The sequence below is a fragment of the Scardinius erythrophthalmus genome (genome assembly GCF_964197995.2).
Source record: "Scardinius erythrophthalmus genome assembly, chromosome: 4".
Classification (NCBI taxonomy): domain Eukaryota; kingdom Metazoa; phylum Chordata; class Actinopteri; order Cypriniformes; family Leuciscidae; genus Scardinius; species Scardinius erythrophthalmus.
The window spans coordinates 1,680,251-1,700,250 of NC_138224.1; the positions used below are offsets into that span (position 1 = coordinate 1,680,251).

Consider the following 20,000-nt stretch of genomic DNA (forward strand, 5'->3'; position numbering starts at 1 on the left):
AATTATTTAATTTAATTATTAAAAATTATTATTATTATTTAAATACAAACTTTTATTTTGGATGCAATTAATCGCGATTAATCGTTGCACGCACTGCTGCTGTTTGAGTTCACATCAGATGAAACACTCCTCTCCTGATGTTCCTCAGTAACAGATGCTTTTACAGCGGCGAAGGAAACCAATTCACCATTTATCTGATCAAACACGAGGCTTTATTAGCGGAGAGGCTGAAAACAGCACAACTAATAGAAAGTCAGTGGAGCATTAAACTGTGTTTCATTACTAACTCAGACAAAGCGCTCGAAAACACACATAAACAGCAGAAGAAACGAATGAAACGACTCCTGTGTCTTCATACTGTATTCTGATCCACACAGGACATGAATATTAATGAGGGAGCTCATGATTGACAGCTGGTAACCTAGCAACTCGCTCAAACATTATAAAAGTGACATCGCTGCACGAACCGCTTCTTTAAGACTCATTTGAATCTGAAAGCAGGAGAAAAAATCTTGACTAACATTATAAGTGCATAAGGGCCTTTTAAATGCATTTTATTGGACGTATCCTGAATATTTAATATCTAGCCTTAGCCTATAATCTGTGTTTGCTCCAGGCTTCAGGGAATCATGTGAAGCATGACACCGTCTTCATCCGTATCTCTCAGAACACAAGCAAACTGAGCAGAAATAAACCTGACAGCTTTATGAAGTGAAGACAGTGGCTTCTGTCCCTCCGTCAGTGTTTTATGAGATTTTATGATCTTGAGGAAAATTCAATCGCTAAGAAAAGCACAAAAGTGCAATAATAACACAGCCGAACCGACCAGCTTTCGAGCATCTAAAAATGCTTTACCGACAGGAAAATAGTAGAGACGAAATAAAAACAACATGTGGTTTTGCTTTAGGCTCCCGACGGGAAAACATTGTGATTTTATCTGGAATCAGACCGTTCCCAAATAAGCTTAATTCAATTCCAGTGAAAACCCTGAAGCATCCGTGGAGTTCGTGACGGATCGGGCCTGAAGGAAAGTCCCGTTAGATGCTTTATGAACAGCCACTTTCCGACCAAGTAGTTCTAGGAACTGTCCACTTCTAAACAGTTCTAAGAACTACTCTCCGCCAAACTCGGTTTTGCTGTTTGCGTTCGCACTGGCCAAGTGGCCATAGGAACTGGTAGGAGGGGTAAGGGAGTGACGCAAGCACGGTGACTTTTATTTTGACGGCGCGACGGACCTTTATTTTGGCGGCGCTGAGAACGCCAGAGCAAATAATGCTCGCATTCTCTGTGTTTATTAGTTAGCGATCTGTCTAACACAGTACTGTTTAATATGTTATTAGATAGCACTGTGTTAGAAAGTAGACAGTATATGAAAAAGGTTATTAGCCTGTCATGTGGTTGATGTCCAGTGTTGCTAGCTGAGCAGATAAACATAATCATGTTTGGCTTGGTCCCCTCAAAGTTGCGTTGGATTTTCTCTTCAGCATTTAAGGTTTAGAGACCCATCTATCACGGTTTTCCATGTTTGTATAGTTAGTTTATGGAGTAAATATATAGGCTATAATCTGTGTGTTTACATTCTAGCTGTTTTAAAAATGGCGGGTGCTGGTGTTCCGCGTGCGTTCGGCCAATCAGCGTACACTAACGTCACGGATAGTTCCTATAGTGCTGGTTTAGGCCCTACTCTGAAGTAGGACCTAAATTAGTTCCTACAAATGGAGTTCCTAGAACTAAAATCGTCCCTAGTTCCTGCGGTGCGAACACGACACCAATAGTTCTAGGAACTGTGAAAAGGTTCCTTCGGTCGGAAAGCGGCTAACATTAGCATAGCAAGATCTCTTTCTGTCCGTGTTTATGGAGCGTTCGGCCGGGATCAAAGGGGTTTTATAATCAGCTGGGAGTTTTCCAGTGTGTTCATATGCAGATGATGATGATGATAACCTGTTATTCCTTCAGTCCCACAAACACTCAGTTCACGAGACCACCGCCGCTAGATCTGTGTCGACAGTTTCCATTCAAAGATGACAATTTTATATCACGCAATTCTGACTTTATTAATTATACTATGGGGTTCCATTTGTGCCAAAATTATGTCGACATGCTATCTGTCTATGCTATGTGTCGTCTTCCATGTCTATGTGTCTGTTCATTGTCTATGTCTATGTGATTGCCCACATGACTCAACTTTTGTCTTTGTCCACTCAACTTACTCCTGTCATCTGTCCTTGTCGTTTGACTGTGTCGTCTTGCTGTGTCAATGCTGCATGTGTCATGATTATGTGTTGTTTTACTCTGTCGTTGCTATGCGTCGTTTCCCTCTGTCATTACCATGGTCGTTACTATGTGTCGTCTTCTCTCTTGCTTCATATTGTTGCTTTGTGTTGTTGCTATGTGTCAACAGAAAAAAGAACTCTTGTTAACGACAGAGTGAAACAACATAAACCAACGACATATAGCAACAACACAAAGCAACAATATGAAGCAAGAGAGAGAAGACGACACATAGTAACGACCATGGTAATGACAGAGGGAAACGACACATAGCAATGACGCATAGCAACGACGCATAGCAACGACAGAGTGAAACAACACATAGTCATGACACATGCAGCATTGACACAGCAAGACGACACAGTCAAACGACAAGGACAGATGACAGGAGTAAGTTGAGTGGACAAAGACAAAAGTTGAGTCATGTGGGCAATCACATAGACATAGACAATGAACAGACACATAGACATGGAAGACGACACATAGCATAGACAGACAGACATGGACATAAACAGTAAACAGACACACAGACATGGAAGACGACACATAGCATAGACAGACAGACATGGACATAAACAGTAAACAGACACACAGACATGGAAGACGACACATAGCATAGACAGACAGCATGTCGACATCATTTTGGCACAAATTGAACCCCATACAACCCAGGGGACGGCTGCAACATGTTAAAAATATCTTAAATTTATCAAATAACTGTTGAGTTTTGTGTGTTTATGTGTAGAACATAGGTCTACATAGATGCAGTGTGCAGGCGTTACAGATGCTATTCAATCTCTGCATATTTCAGTGTCACACAGGAAGAATTTAACAATTTGCAATGCAACATACTTTTATTAAACAGGCTGTGTTGAATGACATGTTGCAACTGTCCCCGGTCTCCCCCTATAGTATGAATTGCTTTTGAATATATATTTTTAACCTAATAAATGTGTAACACAAAACAAGGAACTACAAAACCAAATACAAATGACTTGTAGACGAAAAGGAAACAGAAGTTCAGGAAAATGTCAGATGGCAGAACTAAATATTAGTCACAGTCACTTCAGAGAGAGAGAGAGAGAGAGAGAGAGAGAGAGAGAGATTTAATTAATCATAAAGCCTATCTCTGAATAACAAAACTTTACTTCTTCCATTACTGTCCCTCTGGAGTATTTCCGTCATATCTGCTCAGATAAGTGTGTGTGTGTGCGTGTGTGAGTGTGTGCGTGTGAGTGTGTGTTTGTGTGCATGCATGTGTGCGTGCATGAGTGTGTGTGTGTGTGTGTGCATGTATGAGTGTGGGCGTGTGCGTGCATGAGTCTGTGCATGTGTGTGTGTGTGTGTGTGTGTGAGAGTGTGCATGCATGAGTGTGTGAGTGTGTGTGTGTGTGTGTATGTGAGCATGAGTGTGTGTGTCTGTGTGCGTGTGTGTTTGTGTAAGTGTGCATGCATGAGTGTGTGTGAGTGTGTTTCTCAGGTTTATGAGCAGAGCTCCTGAGATCTCCTCGTGCCGCTGTATCTGATGTCAGAGTGGAAACACACACCTGCTCATGGGTTTGATGGAGTGTTTGGCAGCCGTGCGACACTAAACTCCTCCACAGAGAAGCCAGAGAGCCGAAGAGAGTCATTTCTCCAGGACACAACACACAGACCCAGAACAACCAGAACACACAGACCCAGAACAACCAGAACACACAGACCCAGAACAACCAGAACACACAGACCCAGAACAACCAGAACACACAGACCCAGAACATCCAGAACACACAGACCCAGAACAACCAGAACACACAGACCCAGAACAACCAGAACACACAGACCCAGAACAACCAGAACACACAGACCCAGAACATCCAGAACACACAGACCCAGAACACACGGACCCAGAACAACCAGAACACACAGACCCAGAACATCCAGAACACACAGACCCAGAACATCCAGAACACACAGACCCAGAACATCCAGAACACACAGACCCAGAACATCCAGAACACACAGACCCAGAACATCCAGAACACACAGACCCAGAACATCCAGAACACACAGACCCAGAACAACCAGAACACACAGACCCAGAACATCCAGAACACACAGACCCAGAACATCCAGAACACACAGACCCAGAACATCCAGAACACACAGACCCAGAACATCCAGAACACACAGACCCAGAACATCCAGAACACACAGACCCAGAACATCCAGAACACACAAACCCAGAACATCCAGAACACACGGACCCAGAACAACCAGAACACACAGACCCAGAACAACCAGAACACACAGACCCAGAACATCCAGAACACACAGACCCAGAACAACCAGAACACACAGACCCAGAACAACCAGAACACACAGACCCAGAACATCCAGAACACACAGACCCAGAACACACGGACCCAGAACAACCAGAACACACAGACCCAGAACACACAGAACACACAGACCCAGAACAACTAGAACACACAGACCCAGAACATCCAGAACACACAGACCCAGAACATCCAGAACACACAGACCCAGAACATCCAGAACACACAGACCCAGAACATCCAGAACACACAAACCCAGAACATCCAGAACACACAGACCCAGAACATCCAGAACACACGGACCCAGAACATCCAGAACACACAGACCCAGAACATCCAGAACACACAAACCCAGAACATCCAAAACACACGGACCCAGAACATCCAGAACACACGGACCCAGAACATCCAGAACACACAGACCCAGAACATCCAGAACACACAGACCCAGAACAACCAGAACACACAGACCCAGAACATCCAGAACACACGGACCCAGAACATCCAGAACACACAGTCCCAGAACATCCAGAACACACAAACCCAGAACATCCAGAACACACAGACCCAGAACATCCAGAACACACAGACCCAGAACATCCAGAACACACAGACCCAGAACAACCAGAACACACAGACCCAGAACATCCAGAACACACGGACCCAGAACAACCAGAACACACGGACCCAGAACATCCAGAACACACAGACCCAGAACATCCAGAACACACAGACCCAGAACATCCAGAACACACAGACCCAGAACAACCAGAACACACAGACCCAGAACATCCAGAACACACGGACCCAGAACATCCAGAACACACAGACCCAGAACATCCAGAACACACAGACCCAGAACATCCAGAACACACAGACCCAGAACAACCAGAACACACAGACCCAGAACATCCAGAACACACAGACCCAGAACAACCAGAACACACAGACCCAGAACATCCAGAACACACAGACCCAGAACACACGGACCCAGAACAACCAGAACACACAGACCCAGAACATCCAGAACGCACAGACCCAGAACATCCAGAACACACAGACCCAGAACATCCAGAACACACAGACCCAGAACATCCAGAACACACAGACCCAGAACATCCAGAACACACAGACCCAGAACAACTAGAACACACAGACCCAGAACAACTAGAACACACAGACCCAGAACATCCAGAACACACAGACCCAGAACATCCAGAACACACAAACCCAGAACACACGGACCCAGAACATCCAGAACACACGGACCCAGAACATCCAGAACACACAGACCCAGAACATCCAGAACACACAAACCCAGAATATCCAAAACACACGGACCCAGAACATCCAGAACACACAGACCCAGAACATCCAGAACACACAGACCCAGAACATCCAGAACACACGGACCCAGAACATCCAGAACACACAGACCCAGAACAACCAGAACACACAGACCCAGAACATCCAGAACACACAGACCCAGAACATCCAGAACACACAGACCCAGAACATCCAGAACACACAGACCCAGAACATCCAGAACACACGGACCCAGAACATCCAGAACACACAGACCCAGAACATCCAGAACACACAAACCCAGAACATCCAAAACACACGGACCCAGAACATCCAGAACACACAGACCCAGAACAACCAGAACACACAGACCCAGAACATCCAGAACACACAGACCCAGAACATCCAGAACACACAGACCCAGAACATCCAGAACACACAGACCCAGAACATCCAAAACACACGGACCCAGAACATCCAGAACACACAGACCCAGAACATCCAAAACACACGGACCCAGAACAACCAGAACACACAGACCCAGAACATCCAGAACACACAGACCCAGAACATCCAGAACACACAGACCCAGAACATCCAGAACACACAGACCCAGAACATCCAGAACACACGGACCCAGAACATCCAGAACACACAGACCCAGAACATCCAGAACACACAAACCCAGAATATCCAAAACACACAGACCCAGAACATCCAGAACACACAAACCCAGAACATCCAAAACACACGGACCCAGAACATCCAGAACACACAGACCCAGAACATCCAGAACACACAGACCCAGAACATCCAGAACACACGGACCCAGAACATCCAGAACACACAGACCCAGAACATCCAGAACACACAGACCCAGAACATCCAGAACACACAGACCCAGAACATCCAGAACACACAAACCCAGAACATCCAAAACACACGGACCCAGAACATCCAGAACACACAGACCCAGAACATCCAGAACACACAAACCCAGAACATCCAAAACACACGGACCCAGAACATCCAGAACACACAGACCCAGAACATCCAGAACACACAAACCCAGAATATCCAAAACACACAGACCCAGAACATCCAGAACACACAAACCCAGAACATCCAAAACACACGGACCCAGAATATCCAAAACACACAGACCCAGAACATCCAGAACACACAGACCCAGAACATCCAGAACACACAAACCCAGAATATCCAAAACACACAGACCCAGAACATCCAAAACACACAGACCCAGAACATCCAGAACACACAGACCCAGAACATCCAGAACACACGGACCCAGAACATCCAGAACACACAGACCCAGAACATCCGCAGTCATTAACACATCGAGACACAGCTGAGGGACACACAGTATTACTCAAACAGCATATTATCACATGACCTCACGATGTTGTGTCTTTAATTCAGCAAGAGCCGTCCTAAAATATGTTCTAGTTTTGAAAGGCAAATAAAATAAAATAAAAAAAAGTGTAAAGAAATGTTAAAAATTGCATTGGTTTTGTCTCCCTGGACCTGATGCAGTATTAAAGCTGCTTGTGGTTGTATAGCAGTGTTACTTTAGTATCATTGAGATACTATTATAGTTTTTTTTGTTAATATTTTGGATTAGAACTACAATCCCATGAAGCACTGTGAATGACAAAACATTAAAAAATTATGGTGAAATATAAAACTATTCATTTAAAAGTGTTGATCATATTTAAAGAAACAATATATTTTAAGTTTAAAATATAAACAAACATTTAAGCATTTATGAGCATCTAACAGCACAGCGAGACTTTCTGAACAGCATCATGGGTAATGTAGTTTTTCAACACATATTCTGCCATTAATAATGGGAACTGATGGCTTCAACAAAAGCGTAAACCATCGATTAACAACCTCGTAGTTCACAGTACATTTATCTTTAAAGGTTTAAAAGTTATGGTTTCCCTACACTCTTAAAAATAAAGGTTCTTTATTGCATTGATGGTTCCATGAAGAACCTTTAACATCCACAAAACCTTTCCATTCCACAAAAGCTGGAAAAATATACTTTAGATTTTGGGCAATTGTATCTTTATTTTTAAGAGTGTATGGAGAAAATTAATGGTATTTTCAATTTGTAAAGATACTTTTTTCCCCAAGGACTACAATCATAGATATCATTTATCAAACAATATTAATTTTTATAATCTTTAAAAATCTAAAAAAGGTAAATAGATAAATAAAAATGAACTAATAAAACAAAATTATACAAAATAAAGTGCAGCACATGCAATGACTGAGGAAACTTTAACATTGAAAGAGACCATGACAAAGATATCGCTTTCCTTATTCAAACTGAGTTTTTCTCCCATGAATATGATTGATAAGAATGAAAGCTGTCATATACTTAGATATTTATGAGCAATATCACACTCATAGCCATGCGAAATGCCTCTATATCTATATCAGAAGACTGCAGTGTTAATTTTGTGTGAAAAGATTGTTTTATCAATAAAATTTAAAATAAATTTCTGATATCGTCTTTCAATAATTCAAGCACTTTTCAAGTACTTCTTCATAAAATGGCTGTTTTCAAGGGTTTTCAACTTCCAAAAGTCAAATTCAAGTACTGTAAGTACTCGAATCCTGATACTAAGACACTTTGTTTGCACTAAATTAGAATTAGACTGCAGTTATACAGCAAAGCTCACAGCGTTTGGGACAGAGCCCAGAATCAGACATATGTAACAGGTTTCCGGTGTGTGTGTTCCTGTAGCCGGAGGCTCTCATTATCCGAGAGCGAGACACGACCTGGAGCAAAGCAAACAGACAGCATGGCACTGAGCTTCATTTTAGGGAAGCCAATTGGGAAATGATGAAGTACTCAGCGGCGTCACCTCATCTGTAAGATGCCGTTACACCTCACAACAGAGACGAGTGCATTAAAAACGTCTGGGCTAATAAAATGTGGCTCCGCAGGGAGGAATCAATAGCACAATCCAGAAGCACCTTTATATGCGTTCACCTCGGCCACACGTACAAACAAATAATCAATTCCCAGCCAGCGTTCAGACTGCGAAAGGGTAATATTCACTGCACTGGAAATCTGTTCATTTATCATTCCCTCTGTAATGCTCTGCCCGGGCTCATGGCTGTCAGATATGTTTTACCCAGAAGGCTTTTAAAGCACTCGCTGCTCTCTGATTACTAACTTCACTTCTCAGCACTCAAACTTCAGCAGACGCAGAAACCCAGAGATATGTTGATTACAGAGGAAAAGACCAGCTAGAGAAAAACAGCAGGGAATATTCTGGGTTTAAACAGTTGGAAAAGAGTCTCCTCCACCAAATAAAATAAATGAATAAAAAGGTTGCTTTTTATCTCACAATTCAGACTATTTTTCCTCACAATTTTGAGAGAAAAAAAATCCGAATTGCAAGATACAAACTCAAAATTCTGAGTCTATATCTAGCAATTCTGAGAGAAACAGTCTGAATTGCGGGTGTTAATGTGTAACTGCGAGATAAAATCAGAATTGTGAGAAGTCGCAATTACTTTTTTTTTATAATCATTTTATTCTGTGGTGGAAAAAAAGTCAAAACTGTGAGATGTAAACTCAGAATTCTGAGAAAAAAGTCAAAATGACGAGATATAAACAAAGAATTCCGAGAAAAAAGTCAAAATTACTAGATATGAACTCAGAATTCCGAGAAAAGGGTCCAAATTTTAAACCATAAACTCAGAATTCAGAGAAAAAAGTCAAAATGACTAGATATGAACTCAGAATTCAGAGAAAAAAGTCAAAATTACTAGATATGAACTCAGAATTCAGAGAAAAAAGTCAAAATTACTAGATATGAACTCAGAATTCAGAGAAAAAAGTCAAAATTACTAGATATGAACTCAGAATTCTGAGAAAAAGGTCCAAATTTTAAACCATAAACTCAGAATTCAGAGAAAAAAGTCAAAATGACTAGATATGAACTCAGAATTCCGAGAAAAAAGTCAAAATGACTAGATATGAACTCAGAATTCAGAGAAAAAAGTCAAAATTTACGAGATGTAAAAAAGTCAGAGTTGTGTGATAAAAAGCACTGCAATTGCCGTTAATATTTTTTGAATCCGTGGATTTAACAAGCTTCCATTGAAAAGAAATCAAACTTTTCTAATATGATTCTCACTTTGAAACATCTAGCTGGTCTGATAAGAGTGAAATAAAGGCTTCTCTATCCCAGCGCAGGATCCGGCACACGAGGGACCTTCTCTCCCTGGACCTCGGGATCATTCACAGTGATCGTCTCTAACTCAATAGATGCCCTTTCAAGAGCGTTTCCCAGAACACTCGTCGCTCTGACAGCAGAGTGATTGTTATTTCTATCTCAGATGTGCAGATGAAGCAGAACTGGGAACAGAATAAAGGCTAGAAATGCTCACTTCCTCGACGGCTGCCAAACTATTCACTGAGGCTCTCGGTTCCAGCGAAAACACAAAGATCCAGGACTTCACCTCCCATTCTGGGCCTTATCCCGGGATTTGCTCCAATCACAGCTCCAGAAGTAAGTTCATCTTGAAATATTCCTAATAATATCAGTTATTCTTACGTTTACATGATTAAAATCAGTAAATATTAAAAAATCATTTCTGTGCTCCCTTAAAATGCTCCCTACCTAGGCATCTCTCTGGGTTCTGGACCAGAGGCCCGTGTGTGTGTGTGTGTGTGTGTGTGTGTGTGTTTGAGAGTTAGATGATCTGTGTGAAGCGAGAGCACCGTCCCCTCTGCTCATTACCCAGAATGCACCAGTGCTCGTCTACATACCGGCAGCAGTGATAAATCCTCTTTTATTTGCAATTAAACTCCTCCTAATAGCAGTCCAGTGGACATCGATCCCCAGCGAACGCGAACGCTCCTTCAGTCTGAACGAGGGAAACAGGAAATATCACAGCATGTTCTCTTCAGATACACACATTAACACAGGTGTTATGGACACACACACACTCACAGTTTCTCTCTCTCTCTCTCTCTCACACACACACACACACACACACACACACACACACACACACACACACACACACACTCAGTTGCTCACTCACTCACTCACTCACTCACTCAGAAACACACACACACTCACAGTTTCTCTCTCTCTCTCTCTCTCTCTCACACACACACACACACACACACACACACACACACACACACACACACACACTCAGTTGCTCACTCACTCACTCACTCACTCAGAAACACACACACACTCACAGTTTCTCTCTCTCACACACGCACACACACACTCAGTTACTCACTTACTCACTCACTCACTCACTCACTCAGACACACACACACACACACACACACACACACACACACACACACACACACACACACACAGACACACACATACACAAACACACACACACACACATACACACACACACACACACACACACACACACACACACACACACACACACACACACACACACACACACACACACACACACACACACACACACACTCAGTTGCTCACTCACTCACTCACTCACTCACTCACTCAGAAACACACACACACTCACAGTTTCTCTCTCTCTCTCTCTCTCTCACACACACACACACACACACACACACACACACACACACACACACACACACACACACACACACACACACACACACACACACACACACACACACACACACACACACACTCAGTTGCTCACTCACTCACTCACTCACTCAGAAACACACACACACTCACAGTTTCTCTCTCTCACACACGCACACACACACTCAGTTACTCACTCACTCACTCACTCACTCACTCACTCACTCAGACACACACACACACACACACACACACACACACACACACACAGAGAGAAACACACTCACTCACACAAACTCGCAAACTCACACTTTCTCACACAAACACTCTCTCTCACACACACACTCTCTCTCTCTCTCTCTCACACACACACACACACACAAGGTTTATTTCCCATAAAAAACTAAACTCCAATAGTTTTAAAGGGGTGGTTGATTATGATTTGACTTTTCTAACTTTAGTTAGTGTGTAATGTTGCTGTTTGAGCATAAACAACATCTGCAAAATTACAACGCTCAGAGTTCAGAGCAAAGGGAGATACCGGTATTTGCCTTTAAAGAAATCGCTTTTTAAGGACTACAACAAACGGCTGGTAGAGACTACACCACATTCCTCCCGGGTTAGTGACATCACCAACCCTAAAACATAAACCCGCCCCCGGGAACGCAATTTATAGATTATCATGACAGAATATGCAAATCAATGACTAGAAGATAACTACACATCAGCTTCATAAATTCATCAACTAAACATTCAGAAATGTCCTGTTGCTTCTACATGTTGTCACTTCTTCTTGAGTCTCTCTATCATTGTCTGACTCCGGTTTGAACATAAAAGGCTAAAAGTTTTAAATTTTCAGTGCATGTGTGTGTGAGTGCAAGCTGTTGAAGCTCCGCCCCCTGTGCCGGGAGCAGCAGCTCATTTGCATTTAAAGGAACAGACACAAAGCGCTGCGTTTTTGCTCACCCTCAAAAAGTGTCAGCTTTATATATAATAATATCTGTGGGGTATTTTGAGCTCAAACTTCACACACACACTCTGGGGATATCAGAGACTTATTTTACATCTTATGAAAAGGACATTATACCACCCCTTTAAAACAATGGAAAAGGTTGGTTTAGGAAAGTCTTAAAACATCTACCTGTTGCTTTTACCACGGTAATGTACTAAACTAAACATCATGATAAGTGCAATCGTTCAGTACCACGTTATTCCCATCATTCTACCGCGGTGCAGAATCAAGACGGAAGGCCTCAGTCACAACTGTGAACACAAAGACAAATAACAATTAATTTGGATTTGATACTTCATTAAGCACAATGTAGCGTTGTTGATCACGAGTCGCGAGGAAACTGTAATACACACAGGATCTGTTCATGTGTTTATCAGCGCAGCTGGTGATGCTATCAGTCACATGGGCTGCGTCCCAAATCACACACTTCCGATCTATATAGGAGGCGAAAAACAGTGACATTTTTTTTTTATTATTCTTATTCTGGGAACATTTTATATACACAAATCTAAATGTCTCAAAGTGAACCCCAAGTTCTGTGTATTTCACAATGAGTTTATTTCCTATACAAATGCCCTAAAAATGATGAAAAGTAGAAAATAAAAAAATAAAAACGTTTTGCTACAATAGAATATGACTTTTTATGAAATATGAAATATGAATATGAAAATTAAACTCTAGTGCACCCCCCCCCCTTCTTTTTCTCTCTTCTTTTCTGTAATGCACTTTTGCACCTGATCCTACTGTCATAGTGTAATTATACATTTTTGTTGCCATGTTGTTTGTACATTACATATTTTTCAATAAAATAAAAAATACAACCACATGAGTCCACAGGAGAGGATTTGTGAATGGCGCTGGTCGGTCACATGATAATGACAACATGGCGAATGTATTACATTATACTACACACACTCACCCTATACAGAACATAACTCTTTTTTTAATGGCCGTGAAGTAATTACTTATTCAAAATAAGTCTTTAATAACAAATAATAAAACATTATTTATGCACCATTCGTGAAACGTTTTTGTTGTTTTAGTTTTTGCTACATTTTGTAAAAAAATGTTGTTTTAGAATGTTTCAGATTCAAATTCAAATGTAACATTACTATAATGTTCAAAAATGGAATGTTCACGAAACATTCAAAAAAACGGAACGTTCAGAGAACTTTCAGGAATAACGATTTTATAAGGGGAACGTTAGCAAAACGTTCTATGTAGCCCCGCCCCTTTTCAGCGCTGCGCTCCTTGTCTTTTGACTTCCGGTCTGTATTTTCACAGCGATTTTGCGTATTTATGAATGAATGGCTCTTTTTAAAATCTTCCTGGTCGACTGACATTTGTTAAAGGTCCCGTTGCATGCGATTCCATGTTTCAAACTTTAGTTAGTGTGTAATGTTGCTGTTAGAGCATAAATAATATCTGTAAAATTATAAAGCTCAAAGTTCAATGCCAAGCGAGATATTTTATTTAACAGAAGTTGACTACAAAAAACGGCTCGATTGGACTACACCCCTCTACATCCTGCATTAGTGACATCACCAGAACCGTTTCTTGACTAACCTCCGCCCACAGGAATGCTCCCTCAACTCTACTGGCTACTTGCGCACTTCTTATAACTTAGGCTACTGTGTTTACTCAGCTCTTACGGTGATTTTCTGAAGTAAAACTGACGCTTCATCTTTTGTGTGATGTACAATAAACTTTATTAAACTCATCAGTACATGTTTGATCATCATTCAGACAGCAGACTTGTAGGCTATTAATAAATAATGGATACATAGCCTACAAGCAGATGACAAATACGTTATAATAACCGTAATTAAACTACTAAACTATACCTGTTTCATCTCTATACAGCAATCTGACTCTGTAGGCATTATTGTCCGACTCGAAATGAACGCCGTTACTGAGAGTTTCTGATATTATCATCATTCCGTGAGATGAATTTTTCCTGACAGACTGAGCACGAGCTCATGAAGCTCCGCCCCCTGTGTCGTCCAGCAGCACCTCATTTGCATTTAAAGGGGACACACTGAAACGGCTCGTTTTTCTGAGCCCCAAAAAATGTCAATTTAAACATGCTGTAAAAAATGATCTGTTGGGTATTTTGAGCTCAAACTTCACATACACACTCTGGGGACATCAGAGACTTATTTTACATCTTGTGAAAAGGGGCATAGAACGGGACCTTTAAGTCATCTGCTTTAAACATTACAGTCCTCATGATAACTTTTATTAACTTTACATTAAGTAAATCCACTTCAAAAGCTAATTACTCCTGGACAGCAACGCCATAGAAATATACAGAGCGACCGCAAAAACTGAAGTTAAAAGACAATATTCTAAAGATGGCGGCGCCCTCGTGTCTCTGACGCATAAGGTCTATATTTGAAAGCTTATGAATTACTTAGCCTATATGGCATGTAACCGTGTAATAATCAGGATACTGTACATCCAGCCGGGTGTTATTGCACGAATAAAGCCCTTATTATTCCCTGTATAGACCTTATTCAGAGCAGCGCCATGACAGGTGGTAAAGTGAGGCTGTGAGGGATAGACTTGCTGTTTCCAATGGCATCCGCTGTAAAAAGCTGTATAAATCTCCAAGATTACTTACAATTTTCCACGGCTTATATTGTCGGGAGTTTTTTGTCAACTGAAATCTCTTGGAAAGATATTTTTCCAGTGTTTCAGAACATGAGCAGAACAATCCAAAAACACATTAAATAACAGTACAGCCCATTTAAGAGATGCACGTCTGTCCCTCACAGCCTCGCTGTCATTCCCATTAAAAATCAAAGATGGCGCTGCTGTGAATAAGGTCTATATAAGATCAGTGTGCGCGTAGGAGGAGACTCAGCCATCAGGGGGCGCTGCAACTCCACCCGCAGCAGAACTGTGTGTGAATCACAGATAGAAGACTCTGACAGGTCGTCGGAGGAAAAGACTTGACTAATAAAACAGAGAAAAGCGAGACAGTTACATAACATCACAGTGTAGGAGGAGGTGGAAGAAAGAAGAGTTCAGACGGACACCTGTGAACATGAGACTCATATATAAACACAGGTCGCGCATTTCGGCTTCATTCTCTAGTCTAGTCCATTTATTTAGGTTTGATGGAAAAAAATAATGTCTGTTATCGAACAGTTGATATGGACCCCAGTGACTTATTTTTTTCTCTCTCTCCACACTATGCAAGTCAATATCTTCCTTTAAGTTCAGCAGAAGAAAGAAATTCATACAGGTGTGTAACAACTTGAGAGTGAGTAAATGATGATCGTATTTTAATTTTCGGCTGAAGTATTCCTATAAGCGTCAACATGAAATGGCATTCGTATGGCAAGCCGTTTTGACTTTTAATCATTCCCAGGATATGAATTCTTGATATTAACAATTACATTAGTTAAAATGCTAAAATGCATTTTGCTTGTAACTTTGGCAATTTTTGATATCAGGAATTACATTCCCACAAGTAAAACTGTTAGTTCTTGATAGGCTATCTAGAATTCGTATTTCTGTGAACAATGATGCCATTATTGATATCAAGAATTACCATTTTAACTATTGAAAATTGAATTGTTGATATCATCAGCATGCCACAATCTGTAACCCACTGTACTGACAAAATATGAGTGAAATACTCGGTTTTTCGAGTGAAATATTAAACAATGAATTAAAAACAAGGACTAAACCACAGGTGAACATGAACAAACAGCCCACACAACAACACAACACAGAATTATGAAGACTGATGGATCGCTCACGATCAGGAACATAAAGACAGTAAACCGGCTGATTTAGATCTCGTGTTGACTTTGAGAGTTCCTGCTGTCGTGTCGAGCGCGTTCACCGGTTTGATGAGACGAGCTGATTGATATCAGAGAATGTTGATATTCTCAGGCCGTCATGAACGAGCACGAGCGGCTGCACGAGCACGAGCGGCTGACGGACTCACACTTCTTCAGAGAGTTGTGCAGGACCTGAATAATTCAGTTCTTTGTGTTGTGACAGTGACAAAGGTCTGACACTCGCCGGTGGATCAGCAATTAACAAAAGCACTTAATTAAAGGAAGAGAAGAAAAAACACTGTGGCAAAGCTCTCTCTCTCTCAAACACACACACACACACACACACACTCACTCTCTCTCTTTCTCACACACACACACACACACACACACACACACACACACACACACACACACACACACACACACACACTCACACACACTCTCTCACACACACACACACACACACACACACACACACACACACACACACACACACACACACACACACACACACACACACAATCTGTCTCTCTCTCTCTCACACACACACACACACAGACACAGACACTCAAGAGACACACTCACTCACTCTCTCTCTCTCTCACACACACACTCACTCACTCACACTCTCTCACACACACACACACACACACACACACACACACACACACAAACACAATCTGTCTCTCTCTCTCACACACACACACACACACACACACACACACACACACACACACACACACTTCACTATATTAGTGAAGTCCTCTCATTCACTTCCATTGTTTTTATCAGGTAAACTTCACCTTTTTTAACCGGACCCCTAAACAACCCTGTGCAAAACACAGCATTTAAACAGAAACATGATTTGACAGATTTATAAGCCTTTTAACTAGTGACGTCCGGCTCAACAGTCAGTTCTCAACAGGTTTCAGTAATATTAGTGAAGACATTTATGAATAGTGCATTAGTTATTAGCTAACATGAACTAACAATATAAGCGATATATTTTCTAGGCCTAAAGCATCAGTCAGTCTGTTAACATTAGTTAAAAATACATGTTCATTGTTTATTTACAGAGCACTAAATTATGTTAGCACAAGATTAAAATGTAATTTTTTTTAGTAAACGTTGAAATCAAACTAAGATTAGATGCTGTAGAATTATTATTATTAATAAATAAATCAAATATAAATTCATGTCCCAGTTACACTTGATGTTGTCACATTTTCCTGGTTACATTTCTAGTAATGTAGTACTAGTAACTAATAATTCTATTTTGTATTTTTACATTACCAATTTAATTAAAGTTTCTATTTATTAAAACCAAGTATAAATCTCATCAAGTTAGTGTTTTAAGCTTTGACCTTTACCCGCGGTGTTGCTGTCGGACAGCGGCACTGTAGAAAAACAGTGAATTATACACTTTTTAATGTCATATTCTGTAATAGTTCCATTGTTTTCATTTTGTAATATGGATTATATTCTCATCGGAGAAAACGCCCCCGATATACAAACACTCTCCATCAGTCAATACTTCACAAACGTGACAAAAATCAAACTAATCATTTCAAATAGTTTTATTTGTTTTTTTTTGTTTTGTTTTCAAACGGACTTTTTCACAACAATGCCAGATATGGATCTTCAAAATCGACGTGAATTTTTGTTTAAGACTGTCTTGAAAAGCTATAAACACCATCATGCAGAGAGAGAGAGAGAGAGAGAGAGAGAGAGAGAGAGAGAGAGAGAGCAAGAGACGGTGAGAGAGAGAGAGAGAGAGAGAGCGAGAGAGAGACAGAGAGAGAGAGAGAGAGAGAGAGAGCGAGAGACGGTGAGAGAGAGAGAGACAGAGCGAGAGAGAGAGAGAGAGAGAAAGAGAGAGAGAGAGAGAGAGGGGCGTCCCTCATCTGATCAAACCTGTTTAACACTCTACAAGCACACAGAAGCTGAGAATTCATTTATTTTTGCCACAACAACACAAATTCAAAGGGGCACAAAGCAAAAAAATGTGCGGGTCAGCAGAACGATTCAAGCGTCTGAAGTGTATTATTTGTTCTTTGAACAGCTAATGCGACGGCCGCGGGAATGTCGTCAAGCTGAGGGAGGGAAACGTGGGAATGGAGTGCAGGTAAATTCATCAGCTAGTATTTTTCCAACATGTTCAGAGCTCTGTCGACTGTGCAAACACTCGTTTCTAATTGCGATCGCAACAGTCTGAAAAATAAATGTACACATCATCATCATCATCATCATCATCATCATCATCATACAGTCTGTAGTCTGAACTCTAAGGTCCGTGTTTAGTGGTGTTAGACAGGCGTTCCCATTGGTCCGTAGGCTTGAGTGACAGGTCCATCAGCCAATGGCTGACACTGATAAACTAAAGGGGAAATCAAGCACCTCCCCTAAAATAAAATAAAATAGGTCATGTTGAAAAACAAAACAAAAGGAAACCTAGAGGAGCTGATGCAGCCAGCGGGCAGAGACAGAGAGGTGCGTGTGTGTGTGTGTGTGTGTGTGTGTGTGTGTGAGTGTGTGTGGATCCAGTGGTTGTGGTCAGAACCTCTCGCTGCCGGTCGTGTTCGTCTCACTTCAGTAGAGCTTTAATGGCCTCGCTTTCGGCCGCCTCGAACGCGCTGAGGCCATCCGGACCTTTACGTTCCTTATCAGCACCCTGGAGGAACACACACACACACACACACACACACACACGATTAAACACAAAAGACCAGCAGCAGGAGGAAAGAAATAATGGGATTGAGACACTTATTCCAGGGTTTTTATCATTAACAAACTGTTAAAAACATTTCCGCTAATTTAAATAGAGCTGACGTAAAATAAAATATTAATATTAGTTAAAAAAAATAAACTAAACTAAACGAAAACTAGAAGTGTTGCCAATAATAGTTAAAGCACTAAAATGATTAATAAAAAGTAAAACTCAAATGAAAATAAATTAAACCTAAACAGCAAAACTAATAAAATGACAAAAGCACATCACAAAATTACTAATTAACAAAAAATTAATAAATCTACAGTAAAACGTCCATTCCACTGCTCTGAATGCATTTAGCTTTAATTCATTTTTATTTCAGCTTTATTTTTACTTTATTTCCAGTTATTTTCATTTTATTTGTTCCAGCTTTATTTCAGTTAACAGAAACGTTTTAATCATTTTACTTTTAATACGTTTTAGCCTTCAATAAGGCTAAAACTTATGTGCGTGTATATGAGAGAGTGTGAGTGTGTGTGTTTGTGAGGGAGTGTGTGTGTATTAATACATTAATATATATAAATAACTAATTTAGTTGTACTTATGTGACAAAAGGTTTTTCTGGGTCCTGTTTTTTTTTTTTACAAAACAAGTCCTTGAAAGTTTCTCCAGATCTGAAGAGTAAGGACATCAAACACGGGCCAGTTTACAGTGAAGGGACATTATCATTACAGTATTGACATCTGACGTTCCTCCGACAAACAGAGCAACTAACTCCCAGCATTAGCCAGAGTTCTGCCCGATTACACACCGCCCGACATTACTCAGGAGATAACAGAACAATCTCCACTGGATCAGCCGAGCAATAAGAGCTGATCACAGTGTTATTGAGCGACGCAGAACCTCATGCATAATCTAGCGTGAGCCGGACCCTCGGGCCTTCACACACACACACACACACACACACACACACACACACACACACAC

The 20,000-nt window shown here is 41.1% G+C and overlaps 2 protein-coding genes across 4 annotated transcripts in view; both read right to left on the reverse strand.

Annotated features, from left to right (window-relative positions):
* fam180a (family with sequence similarity 180 member A) overlaps window positions 1–12,720 on the reverse strand; it is a 39,122-nt gene extending 26,402 nt beyond the window's left edge. The window contains exons 1-2 of one of the 2 annotated variants that reach the window (XM_081363127.1): window positions 12,639–12,720; window positions 10,711–10,808 (exon numbers count right to left, since the gene is read on the reverse strand). The gene's annotated coding sequence lies outside the window, so the exon portion shown is untranslated. The remainder of the gene's footprint in view (window positions 1–10,710; window positions 10,809–12,638) is intronic. The other variant, XM_081363128.1, reaches the window with a different exon arrangement.
* A 5,138-nt stretch (window positions 12,721–17,858) lies between these two features.
* mtpn (myotrophin) overlaps window positions 17,859–20,000 on the reverse strand; it is a 31,156-nt gene continuing 29,014 nt past the window's right edge. The window contains exon 5 of one of the 2 annotated variants that reach the window (XM_081364249.1): window positions 17,859–18,974. In XM_081364249.1, the coding sequence (XP_081220375.1) occupies window positions 18,888–18,974 (87 nt within the window). In that variant the 3' untranslated portion in view covers window positions 17,859–18,887. The remainder of the gene's footprint in view (window positions 18,975–20,000) is intronic. The other variant, XM_081364250.1, reaches the window with a different exon arrangement.